The 15,771-nt window shown below is 37.5% G+C and overlaps 1 protein-coding gene across 1 annotated transcript; it reads left to right on the top strand.

The window, feature by feature from the left end:
• The first annotated feature begins 6,003 nt into the window (after positions 1-6,003).
• Positions 6,004-9,817, top strand: LOC146450152 (uncharacterized). Its single transcript, XM_085100686.1, has 2 exons — positions 6,004-8,742; positions 8,781-9,817. Exon 1 carries the CDS (start codon positions 6,095-6,097, stop codon positions 7,007-7,009), a length of 915 nt encoding a protein of 304 aa, XP_084956812.1. The 5' UTR covers positions 6,004-6,094; the 3' UTR covers positions 7,010-8,742; positions 8,781-9,817.
• Positions 9,818-15,771: the final 5,954 nt, after the last annotated feature.

The raw sequence follows: 15,771 nt of genomic DNA, 5'->3' as shown, positions 1-15,771 counted from the left end.
ATGCAAGATATCTCTGTTGCAGGCTTGACATTTAAAGAGGAGAAACCTTTCCCAATGTAATTTTCACTTGAACATAGTCATGTGATAAGTAAACATGATAACTACAACTGCAAAATATTTACAAACCCAGCTGTATCATATGTGTTCAGTTCAATTTGATACCTAAAATATCACTAAAGTTATAACCTCGAGAATTCATCGATCCAATCTTATGATCCAGAAAAAAACACTGGACCGCCTTCAGAGCAAAAAGGACGGTATATTTGGAGTTAACTGGTTATGAATGCACAAGCGAGGAAATATCATTCCCAATATAGGCTTCAGTCCCTGTTGCAATGTAGTCCTAGCTCAAAACTGAACGGAAATAAGAAAAAGGTCAGTTGTTTGAGTATTCATTCTTTAATACCTTGATCCAAGACGAGCAAATGCAGTGACCATCACGAGGGACAGGGAGTCTTACTTTGCACCAGTTGCCCAAAAAGTCATCAATACGTTTTTGGTTGCCATTCTCAAAGAAGGACTGGATTGATAATTCTTCCCCACATTTACAGCACTCCAGGAGCGGATTACCGTGCCTGTCGTAAAAAGATATGACCGTTTCAACAGCATCAAATAACAATTAAAATAATTCCTTTTCTTCATTGGATTCACGTAAATGGACACACAATTTTTTTTTATGAAACGTTCTTCAATGTATTATGACCTGTTCCGGTGTATTGTAATAATGTTTTTTTTAATAAGTATTTTATTTTTGTAAATTTGGTTTTTACATACAAAGGAGTATACAGGAATCTGTTGTGATCTATTGTGTGAATTTTGACCACGGTATTGGTAGGGAATCACATGCAGGAATGAGCATGTCACGCAAATTCCTACTTCAATGTTTCTTTGAGCGTGCACAGTTTCTGGCAATGAAAAGGGGACGGGTAGAATGAAGACGTAAAAATTAAATTTTGTTTTTTCTCACAATATTAGATGAAATAAGGTACCGTCGTAATCTTAATTTTAAAATAAAAGCTATCAATCAACGTGTAACTGTAAGGGGGTTGTAGCGCTCGTAATAAAATGTTCATCTTGAATATGACATAAATAAAATTATAGTGATTTACCTGCTACAAAATCCACCCTGCGTGTCATCCAGTTGAGAAGTAGGATATTCTGTACATATGAAAAACAACTCAAGGCTTCATACGATATCAAAATACAAACAACAACAAAAATGTGCGTGCGTGACTAAATACATGCAGCATGCCGAAATTCTAGTGTCTATCCATTGTACATTCGGTTGTCAGCTAGTAGACCGGAGTTATACTTTCTTATATGACCGTCGCTACCGTTTCTTTTACGGGCTTACCCAAGAATACAACTCAGTGGTATCCGTTTGCCTTTGTTTCTTCTCTGTAGCGATATCTTACATTGTCTTGTTACAGTAACATGTCACTGCATGGCTACTACATCACGAGCAAGTTATCTCCGTTCGCATGTCGCGTTGGTTATCATCTATCTATTATTTTAAACTGTGTGCAAGCAGAAATAAATGTGGAAAGGAAAGCCACTAACCTCTAACACTTCGCAGTGCCTGGGCATAGGTACGGTTTCCATAATCCATGTCGAAGCGACCAGAAGATAGACAGTGCCAAAAACGTGCTACGTGCAGAGCAATAATCTTGCCGGCAAGATGGCAAGATCTTGAAAATTCAAGATCTTGCCGGCAAGATTTGAAAAATTCAAGATCTTGCCGGCACGATCTTGAAAATTCAAGATCTTGCCGACAAGATTTGGAAAATTCAAGATCTTGCCGGCACGATCTTGAAAATTCAAGATCTTGCCGGCAAGATTTGGAAAATTCAAGATCTTGCCGGCAAGATCTTGAAAATTCAAGATCTTGCCGGCAAGATTTGGAAAATTCAAGATCTTGCCTACAAGATGTTGAAAATTCAAGATCGTGTCGACAAGATCTTGAAAATTCAAGATCTTGCCGGCAAGATTTGGAAAATTCAAGATCTTGCCGGCACGATCTTGAAAATTCAAGATCTTGCCGACAAGATCTTGAAAATTCAAGATCTTGCTGGCAAGATTTGGAAAATTCAAGATCTTGCCGGCAAGATCTTGAAAATTCAAGATCTTGCAACTCACCATATGATAACTCACTGCTGTAACTCACTAAAGACAACTCACAGAATTGGCTGTCCCATTTGCGCGATAAGTGAAAGTCTTGCTCGTCCAGGATAACTCGGGGGAGGGTGGGTAGCCGAAACCACAGGCCCTTATTCATAACATCAAAACAGGCAAACACTATACAAACTGACTAATTTTACTAACAATAGGCCAACAGACTTGCCACTTACAATAGACGAATCGAAAAGCAGGAATCATTTTTTGCAGTCGTTACAGCCAATAACACCACGTCTTAGTTGACAAACGACAAATAGCATCTCGCCTTCAATCAGGTCAATGACCAAAGGCACTAATACCATCTATTGAAGCTCCACCATTTACTTGAACCTAATAACGACTTTCAGTTAGGTTGTGGAAACGTCAGCCAATGTAATCACAAACAGTCCTTCTCCGGATGATCAAAATTTACGTCCTTATGGCATGACTCCTGGATTGAAGCAATTTCTGGAATTGTTTAATTTGTTTACAAGGTCCTGGTTATTAACGCTCCTGGTACAGTTTCAAATTCGTCTTTTAATACTTCACGATTCACTAGAAAAAATAATTAACGAAAAGAAAATACAGAATTAATAAACACGAACTTAAAAACTTCAGAAACACCGAATGTACAACAAATCGAATAGAAAACAAGCCAAAATTCAGACGCAAAACTATAACTACTTACAAGATCTGTCCGGCAACTCAGGGATCACAACAACTGATGTACTAAGGCGAAATACAAAACGTTATAAAAAAAATTAACCGAAAAAGAAAGGCCCATTGCACTTATGAAATTAACATCAAACGATTACGTATGCGACGCCCGAAACTGACTTGCAAGAAAAAGTAAGCATAAGTTACAAGGAAAAAAGTAGCATTGACTGAACGTGATCACAAATTTAATGTTTAAGCTGATTGCACAACAGTGAATGAATACAAAAATCTAATTCTTGTGGTTACAGTCCTCCAATGTTTAAAAAGCTTATTATAATTTAATTTCTGTCACTAAAATGTATAAAATTTTGGAAGTTTTTGAGCTTCTGTTGGCTTTTCGGAAGTGCTAGTCGGTCTTTTTCACACTTTTTACAACATTTTCAGGCACACACGTTTACACTTGGCCACAATATATCTCATAAAGCCATCTGCCCAACTTTTTATCGCCTACTGAATTATTTGCAGAACATAAGTGACGAGCGAAATCCGAACTGCCTATGTAGAACTTAATGTTTGAGGGTGGGGTAAGGGATGGGGCTGCGTTGGAACTGCGGCTGGTGTAATCCCAAGTTGATTAAAAATACAAAACAAAAAAACAACAAATTAAACAATCAAGAAAAAAAAAGAGCAAAGTATACGCACCAGCACCAGATCTCATTCGCGACCCTATTATCAAGTCGGATAAACCAAGGTTGGCACTACTTTAGCCGGTATTCCTCGCTCCAGGGGTAACCTCATGCCATTTTTAAATGTTCCCACGCAGTCACTTAAGGTATTAAGAGGTGTTCAAGAGGAATGAGTAAAATGGAAATTAGCGTCCTAAAGTCCAGGCATATATTTTATGAAAAAAATATTTTACCACTCACACCGAAAATGTTAAGTTGAAATTATTGTCAGCTGCGTCGGCTTCTACCAAGAGAGAGTAACAAAGTTTCTTTTAAAAAGTGCTTTATCCCCTGCCCCTAAATTGCAATAACGAGGCTAACTAGTAATATATCGTCTTTAATATTCATGACCTGTCTTACCCAGCCGATTTTCTCTCTTCCATAAAATAAACTTTCATTTCGTTTGCAGGGACCTAAGCAACAATCGAATTCAACATCTACCGAAAGACACATTTTCACACCAATCAAGGATGAACTATTTGTAAGTGTGAGGATCTTCTTTTTCTTTTGTTCCTTGTTTTTTCCCTAACAGTTATTTAACCAGGTGAGCTGCGTAGAATCTAGAACTCTTACTCCCTCACTCTTGCTCATTTTTTGTGGGCAGTTTAAAACTACATGCATTTTTGTGCCAAATCTTTTAACGGGTCACCTTGCGTGAATTGAAATTGGTATGTAAAACAGTGGTGAGTGTATGAAAATGATAGAGGAAGATGGTATAATAAGTTATCGGCGTGAGTGGATTAAATTAAACATGATGTGAACACCTGGATCGGAACCGCACATGCGATGCCTAGTATTATTGCTAAATGCTTGATGCCACACCATGAACTTGTGAATTAATTAATGAGTCATTATCGCGCACCTTTGGCGTTGTTTTTATTGAAGGTAAGCCCAGTTAATAGGGAGCTATCTTTTTTTTACCTCGGTATTTTCCTATTATCCGAATAGACGACAGAAAAATGAGTCATTCCCAGTTAAAGAAACCACGTAACATTATAATATCTAATAGAGTCATTTTATTTATACAATGTTTAAGAAACGCTGTTTAGATTAACATGTCAAATAACTACGATATGCCTTTTGTTATCCTTGGCAAACAAGTAACCAAGGTCACATTAGTTTTTTATTGGCTTTAAAACCTCTAGACGCAGGAGAAAGTAAAAGTGGTAATTTCCCTTTAAATTATAATTAATTCAATTATGTTTTTGAGTCCTAGTTACAAACAGATCGAGAAAATTCGGAGGCAATAACTGGTTATGATAGCAGAATATAAAATTAGTAACGCGAAAAAGAATTTACTTGAAAAATATCTAATACAATCAGAAGAGAAAATAGCGGAGCCGAATGAGCTCCATAGTCTGAGTTGGTCAGGTCTTGCACAACCTGAAGAACCAACCTGGATGTACAAAATACGCACGTGTCGTGAGTGTGTGGCAGAACGTTTGCAACTCGATGTTCAGGGTCACCCAACGAGAGCATTAAAACAAGATTTTTAAAATGTTTCCTGGGTTTTTAAGAGGCCAACGCACGTAAGCTAACACAGCTTGTTTTATCTGTTCGGATTCTTTATCTAAAAATGTAATAAAATGGCCGATAGTTTTAGGGACAAAATCCTAAACAAAGAAGTTTTAGAGTTGCTGTTGGCTTTCCAAAATATAAGGTCGCCTTTTTAATACTTTTAACACGGTATTTGGCCCCCTGAAAACAAAATGTATTTGCTTCTCAGCGTTGCAAAAATTTGAAGTGCCCTTTTGCTTAAAACATAACCCTAGTATTTTTTTTCCTTATTAAATCCCATTTTAGAGGCTTGAAAAGTCTTTGCGAAAAAATACTCAGCAAAACTGGCCGTAGGGTGGGTGTCCCTTAGTCTGCAAACGCAGACGTATTTCCGGCTGTCGCTTCTCTCCGGAGAGAAGCGACAGCCGGAAATACGTCTGCGTTTGCAGACTAGGTGTCCCTGGATGTTTTTCGATGCGGTTTCCATGCAAAACTGAGACCAATGTATATTAATGTCTTTTATTGGAGGTCAGGTTTGATCACAAGAAAATTTTCTGATATTCGAATGGCCATAGCTGACTCTTCCCTGAGCTGTAGAAAGTTGATTAGACGAAACTGATGGAAGTAAAAACGGACAAAAAGACAAGCGATCGCCAATACACTTTAAACTCTACTGAACAGCTATGTAAAGAACACTCAGCCAACGAGAAACTAATGGAGTTGAATATTAAAACAAATATCAAGAAAGGACGTCTTTATTAGAGGAGACGACGTCAAAATAACCTAACCTTAGTGTGAAAAAATAAAGGCGAAGCAAAACAAGTAAGGTAAGGTTTTATCAATCACGTTTATTAATCAAACTCAGGCTGGACAAAACCACTTGTTGTAAGTTCAAAGGTAAATTCAGGCTAAGCTTGCTGGAGGTTCTGGCACGAAATTTTGCTCTCAAATTATAAAAATAAAATTAAAGGGGGACTGGGACGAGAGGCCGTCCGAGAAGGACATGGATTTGTAAGCTCTGTAGTCTGAGAGGCCAAAAAGGGATAAGCAAAGACTATAATATGCCAAAAGATGAGAAAACTAGGACTAGAAGAAAAAGAGATGACCTGAGCAGCGCCAGCAGCGCCGATTCCCAAACGTCGCCGGAACCGAAGCGAGGAAACGTCTTTGAAAATTACGACGCCGCTAAGATGGCGGACGGCGGTGGAAAGGAAACGACTCCTTCACTCGAAACCTTGTGGGCAACAATCATGCGAATAGATGAAAACACTAAAAAGTTAGTAGATGACCATAAAATCCTCCAAAACAATTATGAAGCACTCCAGCAAAGTCTCGAATTTACGCAAGCGAAAATGGATGAATTAAAGACATGCAACGACACGCTTAGAGCTAAAGTCAATGAGCTGGAAACCAAGATAGCACGGACGGAAGAACAACATGTGGTCGAAGTAAACGAAATGCAGAAAGAGCAAGCTACAATGGAAAACAAGCTTCAGGAACTGGCCTTGCAACATGACGAGCTGGAACAATACACTAGAAAAGTTAACCTAGAAATATATGGTATTCCTGAGAGGAAAGACGAAGACCTTGTTAATGTCGTTCTTGACCTAGCCGAACGTTTGGATGTTGATTTGCTACCAGAAGACATCGACATCACCCACCGTCTGAATAAGAAGAAGGAAAAATCGAGGCCAATTATCATTCGATTTGCGAATTATTGCAGTAAGGATCAAATGTACAGAAGTCGTCTAAAGCTTCGTAAGTTGAATGTACAAAGTATGGGTGCCGAGAAGATTTTCATTAATGAAAATTTGACCGCGAGGAGGGCGGCTTTATTCAAGAGAGCTCGCGACAAGAGCCGCTCCAATAAAGGCTGGCGAGTATGGACAATGGACGGCAAGATATTTATTAAAACAAGCCCTGACAGCAACAACGCGATTAGAATCAAAACGATAGAGGATTTGGAAAAACTGTAAACATATGGTTAGCAAAGTTGTATTAGCTTTTTCCTTCTCTCTTGTCATATTGTTATTCAAGTCAAATTACTAGCAAAATTATTCCTTTTTTCCTGGATTTGCGCTTCCCAGACATGATACGGTTTGATTGTACATATCCCAAAACTCGAGAGGTAAGTCGTTTATGTGTGTTTTCTACGTTATGTCTTCCATCGTTTTTGGATTATTTTTCTCCTTATTTTATTTTGTGTCGTTTTTCTTCATTTGTATTTTCTTTGTTCGGTTTTCCGTAAGGCTGTCATGCAATGCACAATGTTCAATTAGAAATGCTAATTATTTCCTTGTTTATAGCCGGTTGTTTGTTCAATTCCCAGGAGTGAATAGTTTTACGTTCTTTTTCGTCTCCTGTCACGTACTGTTTCTAGCTTCTGGGTCTCGCATTAACTTAACAATACTTTGTATGCAAGCAATTCTTTCACATAATAATGGTAGGTAATCTGAAAGTTATCTCGCTAAATGTGCGAGGTATAAGAAATCCAAACAAAAGGAGAGCAATCTTTTGCTATTTAAAACAGCAAAAAGCCAATATTTTTTGTTTACAAGAGACCTATTCACAACCGGATGATGAAAATATATGGTCTGCGGAATGGGGCGGAAAAATTTTCTTCCGCCATGGAACTGCACACTCTAAGGGCGTATGTATTCTGGCAAACCCAAACTCTACTTTTAATCTCGACGTAGTTCAAACTGATCATCAAGGCAGAATCTTGATTCCAAAACTCAAAATCTCTGAGGAAATATTTTTCATTGTAAATATCTACGTACCCACTGATTATCGAGACCAAAATGAATTTATTAAAAACTTAAGTGAATTTCTTTTAAAGAAAACGGATACCTCCAGGTTAATTATCGCGGGTGATTGGAATTGTACACTTACTAAAGCAGATAAAAGTGGGGGTGTAGCCTGGAAATCCACGAATTACAGGGATGCTGTTGGCAATCTTATGAGTGAACTGAATCTTATTGATATCTATCGAAAATTGCACCCCAAAACAAGATCTTTCACCTACGAATCTAAAACTATTAATTTTTAATCGAGAATAAATTTTATCTTGGTATCCCGCTCGATCTCCATAGAAGTCCAAAATGCTGAGATTCGAATGTCAGTTGCACCTGATCATAAGGCGACTTTCTTGAAGATTAACATAAGAAGTGAACTTAAGAGAGGCCCGGGCACATGGAAATTCAATAACTCTCTCCTAGAAGATGATGATTTTAAAGAACAGATTTCATTCTATTATCCTCAAATACATGAGAAATACGCCGACGTTAAAGACAAACAATTATTGTGGGAATTAATCAAAATGGAAATACGTATGAAAGCAATTAGATATTCTAAAGAAAAAAGATACAAGCTTAAAAAACGTGAATTAACACTTCAAAAGGAATTACAAGATCTTGACGATAAAATTTGCAATACGGATTTTGAAACCTTAGACCAAAATGTTCTTGTGGAGTACGAAGCCGCCAAAGAAGAATTGAAAAAGATATATGAAAATAGAGGAAAGGAAGCTATTTTTAGATCCAAAGCAAAATGGCTTGAGCAGGGAGAAAAACCGACAAAATATTTTTTCAACTTGGAGAAGACGAACTATGAAAAAAAAACTTATACGCGAGGTGAAATTAGAGGATGGAGATACGATAACAGATCCAAAACAGATTGAGAAAGAACTTGAAAAATTTTATAGTAATATGTATACATCCAAAAAAAATCTTAATAGCGAACTTCAAGGTGAAAACGAGAGTTTTGAGTCATTTGTCGAGGGTATTGAAATCCCTCAATTGAATACTGAGGAACGAGATTCATTAGAATACGATTTTACATATGAGGAATTAAAAGAGGCGGTGAGCTCTTTCTCGGACAACAAAACTCCAGGTGAAGATGGATTCACTAAAGAATTTTATGAGTCCTTTTATGATCTCATTTGGAGAGATCTGCTAAATTCTTATAATGCAGCCTTTCAAAGCGGGTCCCTATCTATTTCTCAAAGGAGAGGAATAATAACTTTAATACCAAAAGCCGACGGCGACCTGACTGAACTCTCTAATTGGCTTCCAATATCTTAACTTAACATCGATTATAAAATTTTGACTAAAGCTTTGGCAAAAAGAATAGAAAAATACCTTCCAAAATTAATTAATTCAGATCAAACCGGATTTGTCAAGGGAAGATACATAGGCCAAAACATAAGACTTTTAAGTGATATAATGAAATATCTAGATGCTAAAAAGACCTCGGGATTGCTCCTCTTTATAGACTTCGAAAAGGCTTTTGATAGCCTTGAATGGGATTTCATTACTAAAGCTTTGAACGCTTTCAATTTTGGCCCAAATGTGAAAAAATGGATCTCAATTTTTTATAACGATGTACAAAGTGCTGTTATGAATGGTGGGTTTTTGACAACGTATTTTAATATATCAAGAGGAGTCCGTCAAGGTTGTCCTCTAAGTCCTCTTTTATTCATCCTCGCTGTGGAATTGCTAGCAGTAAAAATACGCCAAGATCCAGATTACAGAGGCATTTCCCTCCCAGACGGCCAGGAGGTCAAAATTTCACAGTTTGCTGACGATACCACTATAATAACGGAAAATGTTGAATCACTCAAACCTTATTTACAGATCTTGGATCGTTTTGGAAATATTTCAGGTTTAAAATTAAATAAGAAGAAAACAAAAGCTATGTGAATGGGTTCCATGAAAGATAGTAATTTGAAAGTACTTGACTTTAAGACAACAAAAGACCCCATTAAAGTTCTTGGAGTACATCTATCCTACGATACATATAAATGTACTGAAGAAAACTTTCACGCAAAGATAAAGAAAATGAAAACAAAATTGAACTTGTGGCTCTCAAGAGATCTCACGATATATGGCAAGTCGCTGTTGGCGAAAGCTTTAGGTATATCACAGTTGGTTTATGCAGAATCCATGCTCTGACTGTTCCAGAATCGATTATCAAAACTGTTCAGGAGAATCTCTTTGCCTTTCTATGGAAAAACAGGAAAGACAAGATAAAAAGAGTAGTTATGTATCAACCAGTAGAAAAAGGGGGAATCAATTTTGTTAATTTTCACACCGTTTTTAAATCGTTACGCCAAGCTTGGATTGGTAGACTACTGGACACGTCTGATGATAAGTGGAAGGCAATCCCAAATTACTACTTTCGAAAACATGGCAGCCTATTATTTCTCCTTAAATGCAACTATGATGTAAAACTCTTGAAAACAGGTCTGCCTCTCTTTTATCGAGAACTTCTTCAGTACTTTCAAGATCTCAAGAATACAACTAACATCCTTCCAAATGGCGAACTCATTCTTTGGAATAACAAGTCGATAACCATAGACAATGCTACCTTATTTTGGAAGTCATGGTTTGATAGCGGAGTTGTAGCAGTAAAGGATGTGCTAAATACAAATGGCAAGTTTTTATCATATGAAGAGTTTAGCAACAAATTTAACATTACCACAAAATATTTGCACTACTTTCAACTAATTTTAGCCATTCCATCTGAGTTGAAAAGGAGAGCAGCACAAACGTTTATACCTGCAGTTGATCTCTCTTCGACTTCCGCATCCGTTCCGTTAAATAAAACCTTTTTTGATCTTGCTGAAGCGCGCTGTATAAATTATTACCAGTTGTTCAATAATCACGGCTCCATTGTTCCAAGTGGAGTTAAAAAGTGGCAGGATAAATTCCCAGAAAAATTTGTTTATTGGTCAAATAAGTTTCAAGATATATACCGCTTTACTAAGGATAACAAACTCCGTCAATTTTGTTTTCGTTTTCTGCATAGAATAACTGTAACAAGGAGAGAACTCAAACTATTTCATTTAGCGGATAACGATAAATGTATATATTGCTCTAGTGCTGATTCAATAGAACACACCTTTATTGATTGCAGGGAGTCTGTAAAACTTTACTCGCAAATTATATCATGGTTCAACCAGTGCCAAGGTACTACAATAACACTGTCGAACGAACAAATTGCCTTTCGTGATATACATCATGTAACTGATGCGCTCTCGGACCCCGAAAGACGAAGGCTAGATTTACTCATCATCTTGGTCAAACAATATATCTACCTCCTAAACACCTTCAGAAAGAATTGTCTTTAGATGAACTTGTAAACAAACTTACTATTCAATGGAAATTAGAAAAATGTGCTTAAATGGAATTTCTGCTCTCAATTAAAATGAATGATGTGATGCATTTTTTTTTTTCTTAACTCACATATGTAAGCTAATGCAGAGGCTCGATTTTGTAGGTTTTTTGTTTTAACTTCTTTTGTTATCTTAATAACTTTTTCTTCTTTTTCTTTTCTTTTTCTCTATTACTTAGTTGTCTTTTTTTTTCTCTTTTAACTTAACAGAAAAGTACTTTGTAAAATTCAAATACTGTATACGGTGTAAGTAATTTATATAAGTGTAAGCAACCTAAGTGTATTTGCGTATTTAAATAAAGCGTGTTAAAAAAAATAAAATAAAAAAAATAATAAAAATAAAATTCAAAGCTCACCTGAACAACATTTCCGAGTTGATAGATAATATAGACAATTTGTGGTTACTTGAGGCGTCTGTAATCTCATTCAATATGCCATAGAATGAACGGCTCATGTTATTCTCACTTCTTTCTTTGCGATCTGGACAGTGTTTTTGAATATCGTAACTCAATACAAAATTATCGCATTACTATGGAAAGCCATAGTGGACAAAAGTGGTCGAGATTATTTTTACGATCCAGTTTTGTCACAAATAAGTCCAGTTGCCTTTCCAGCTAGCCAGAGCAAGTCCACCCTTCAAGAATTGACGATGAGCAGTCGAGAACGCGCTTTCATGTAACGAAAAATAATGACCGGACGAGAAATTTCCATCGATCGAGAGTAAAATTTTTGGTGGTCGAGAATTTTTCAGCGGTCGAGAATTTTCATCAGTCGAGAATTTTTCATCAGTCGCAGGCATTTTCGCGCCAAAATGTTGTCACGTGGTACAAAGAAAGATGGCGTCCAGTTCTGCCGGAGATATTCTCAGGAATATCTTTGGTAGAATTGATGATTTGTCCGCCGCAATTAACCAACAACAAGGATCTTCCCTTAGAAGGGACACAGATATTCCACCAGCCAGCCTGGAAGACGAAGTTCGTAATGTTTTTAACAACCATCAAGTTCGTTCCTCGAACTCGGCTGTTCCACAGACTCCCGCGCAGAGTGGTTCTTCTATGCCCGCTACAAATACTAGTGCTCCTTTGTATACCATGAGAAGGAACTTCTCCAATTTCAGGTCAGCCAACTATCGTTCTTCGCGAGGAGGTAGAAAACAACCTGCGAAACCTTCAGGCGTCTTCTCGAGTGACGTAATACTACTCACAGGACCCGAAGACGAAGACGTCCCACGTCAAGGAAATAGAGTTTTCTTGCAAGAAAATGGACATGTTATTATGGCATTCCCATTCATGAAGGAATGGAGAGACATTGAGGTTGAACTAAAGATCAAAGAAGCGTTTCAGGATACCATTCCTCCGCTAGTCGATTTTGAACTTTTACAATCTGTCCACACCAAACTCCTGAAGCCCACACTAGCTCAAGGGCAGTATTTAACAGGGGCAATGATTCACCGAATATTCCAAAACAAACCAGTGTATGTGAGACCCATCCAGCAGATTTTAAAGCCTCCTAAGACACGCAAAAAGTATGAGGACTTTGATGGTCAGGATTACATTGATGTGGTGGATACCATTGGTACCTGGCCCATAACTTCCTTAACTGGAGCCACAGGGAACAATGTTTCATCAGCATCACAGAGTGTGCCAACTGCAGCCACAGTAGAGAATGTTTTGTCAGCATCACAGAGTGCACCAGCTGGAGCCACAAGGGAGAATGTTTCATCAGCATCACAGAGTGCACCAACTGGAGCCACAGGGAACAATGTTTCATCAGCATCACAGAGTGTGCCAACTGGAGCCACAGTAGAGAATGTTTTGTCAGCATCACAGAGTGCACCAACTGGTCAGCCACAAGGGAGAATGTTTTGTCAGCATCACAGAGTGTGCCAACTAGGGCCACAGGAGAGAATGTTTCAGTATCACAGAGTGCACCAACCAGATACATTGATGTGAATGCCAACAACCCATCAGAGCAGCAGCGGCCACTTCCTACGTCATATGATAACTATCTGAGTGTCCTTTATCATGATGGTGATGATGATGACGATGATTCTGATCCGCTCGCAGCTATTACAGCAAGCCTGGAAGATCAGAGTAGGAGCACTGTGCAGCCACGTCCCTCTATTGAGAAACAAGTTGATGAAGTTTTGAGAAAGTTCATCAATCACAATCTTCAGCCTGCTGTTGAAGAGTATAGCAATGTCTTGGTAAATAGAAAGAATGTATTGTCAAGCACCATACGGGCCATTGAAAGAAATGCATTCTCATTTGTCAGACCAGTCTATGTTTACTTCTCTGGTGAAGAAGCGATGGATGCTGGTGGCCCTAGAAGAGAATTTTTCCGTCTATTAATGTCATCTTTGAAAAGTCTTGGCATTTTTCAGAGAAATTGGTTCAGCCATGACTTACATCTTCTTCGCTCAAAGAAATACGAATTGGGAGGAAAATTGATTTCATGGAGCATTGTTCAAGGGGGACCGGGCCCTAAGTGCTTATCTGAAGAGGGTTTCGCAGTGATGAGCGATTTACCACTGAATTCTGCAGATGCCATTGCAGCAGTACATGATGAAGAACTTAAAAAAGTTCGTAACAGTCTGTAATGCTGCACAAATAGTTCTGATTTCAGTGCACTTGTTCAGACCAAAGGTGATGATATTGCTGGATATGGTTATTGCCAAATCTACAGAGCTGACTTCAACAGCATAGATGAGATTATACAATGCCTTCTTAAACAGGCATTCGTGTTTTCTTTTCATGCTGAATTTGAACAATTCTGGGATGGCCTAAATTCCTTTGGAAGATTTGGAGATCTTCTTAAAGGAAATTCAGAACTGTTTGCAGCAGTCCTTAGTGATAGGCAAGCCAAGCTTAATACAGTTGCCTTTAAGAAATTGTACAATGTTGACTTCTCTGATGATGGATCCAACCGAAGGGACAGTGAAGAGAGAACAATTTATTGTTTTGAACTGTTCTTACAGGACTTGGAAGAGCAGGTTGTCCCAGACTTGAGCTTGGAGGACTTGCTTTGTTTCATTACTGGAGCAGATTCTATTCCACGTCCTCTTGGTTTTGATGATCCAATTGCCATTAACTTCTACGATATGACAGCCAATGTGAGAAGGCTACCTTGGTCATCGACATGTGCACTTACCCTCAATCTTCCAAGAGGTTTTGATGATCCTCAAGAGTTCAATGCTATCATGTGTAATGCTCTTTAGAACTGTTGTGGATTTGGGAAATGTTGATTTCTAACAGTATGCTACTTCTATGTGGCTAAGTGCTCTGCAAAATCTTTGTCAAAACACTATGCTCTAGAGCTTATGGGGCTCACGGGATGGGGGAGGGGTGTAGATTGTAGAAAGTGTGCCCCTTTTATCTCCGTAAGCAGGCCCTACAATTCAGTTGCCATGGAAACATGTAATAAATTGTATACATAATACAAAACAGGAATCTTTTGTAGCTCCAAGAAATCAATGGGAAATCAATATTCTAAAAATATTTGAAGTTATATACATTTTAAATGGCACTTTCTCACTCGTTATCCACAGTACCCAATCTAATAGAGCTACAATGCAAGTACAGTTATTTATTACAATAAAGAACAACCATCATTTATAAAAACATTTTTTTTTAATTTCTCTTTTATTCTGGAAACAGGTATAGTTGAATACAATACCTTAATACTGATTTGGAGTGTAGTTAAGGTATTTCAATATATATAAAAAAAGCATGAGTTGGATAACACAAGCTTTTGAATAGCTGTCTAGCTTAGCAAAGAAGAGTTGGGGTGGACCAATGTAATAAGGAAGGTTTATTTTGTCACACATGGCCACAGACTGTAGTATGGGCTTTATAATATTAAATGATTTATTTAGTTAAGGTGGCTCAAAATAATGTTCAAGTTTTACATCACCCTATTCTCCTGAGGGTTAATGAATCAAATCAATGAAAAGTATTACTAGATTTTGCTAATTTTTCTTTTCTCAAGAATGTGATCCCAAAAAGTCATGCTATGGTGTCATTAGTTACCATAGCAACACTATAGAAAAAGGTTCCCAGGTGACCCCTATTTTTTTAGTATATGGTGATTTAAAACTTTAAAAAACTACACTGAGCCACAAAAGTTATTGTTGTAATTCTCAGGATGTTAATGTTATTAATGCAGTTCATAGAGTTATTGTTCATGTTATCATGCCAAAAGTGTTTACATTCAGTTTGAAAGGAAATACTGCTAGTCCAGTTGTCAAATAAGAATGATTGTGAACTGGATCTTTGTACATGCAAGTACATGTAAGTTTACCTTTTGTGAAAAAATGGGCATATTAAGTTGATATTCTATAAGGAGAATTTCAGTAATGATGTTACAAGTTTTAGTTGTTATCTAATTTATATTGTTAACCATCAGGAGACAAATGCTTTTGATCAAAATGTGTACATTCTTTATAATTTTACAAAAGCAGATTTTAACTCCATCACTCAACAGTGTATCCTAAATGCAACTAGAATAGCAATGTGTGTTGCACTGGAAGTTTTATACAACACTGGCAAGCATGTGTGTACAGTTT

The sequence above is a fragment of the Pavona decussata genome, unplaced genomic scaffold, assembly GCF_977016875.1.
Source record: "Pavona decussata unplaced genomic scaffold, jaPavDecu1.1 SCAFFOLD_489, whole genome shotgun sequence".
NCBI classification, from domain to species: domain Eukaryota; kingdom Metazoa; phylum Cnidaria; class Anthozoa; order Scleractinia; family Agariciidae; genus Pavona; species Pavona decussata.
This window is presented reverse-complemented; position numbering and strand designations above follow the sequence as displayed.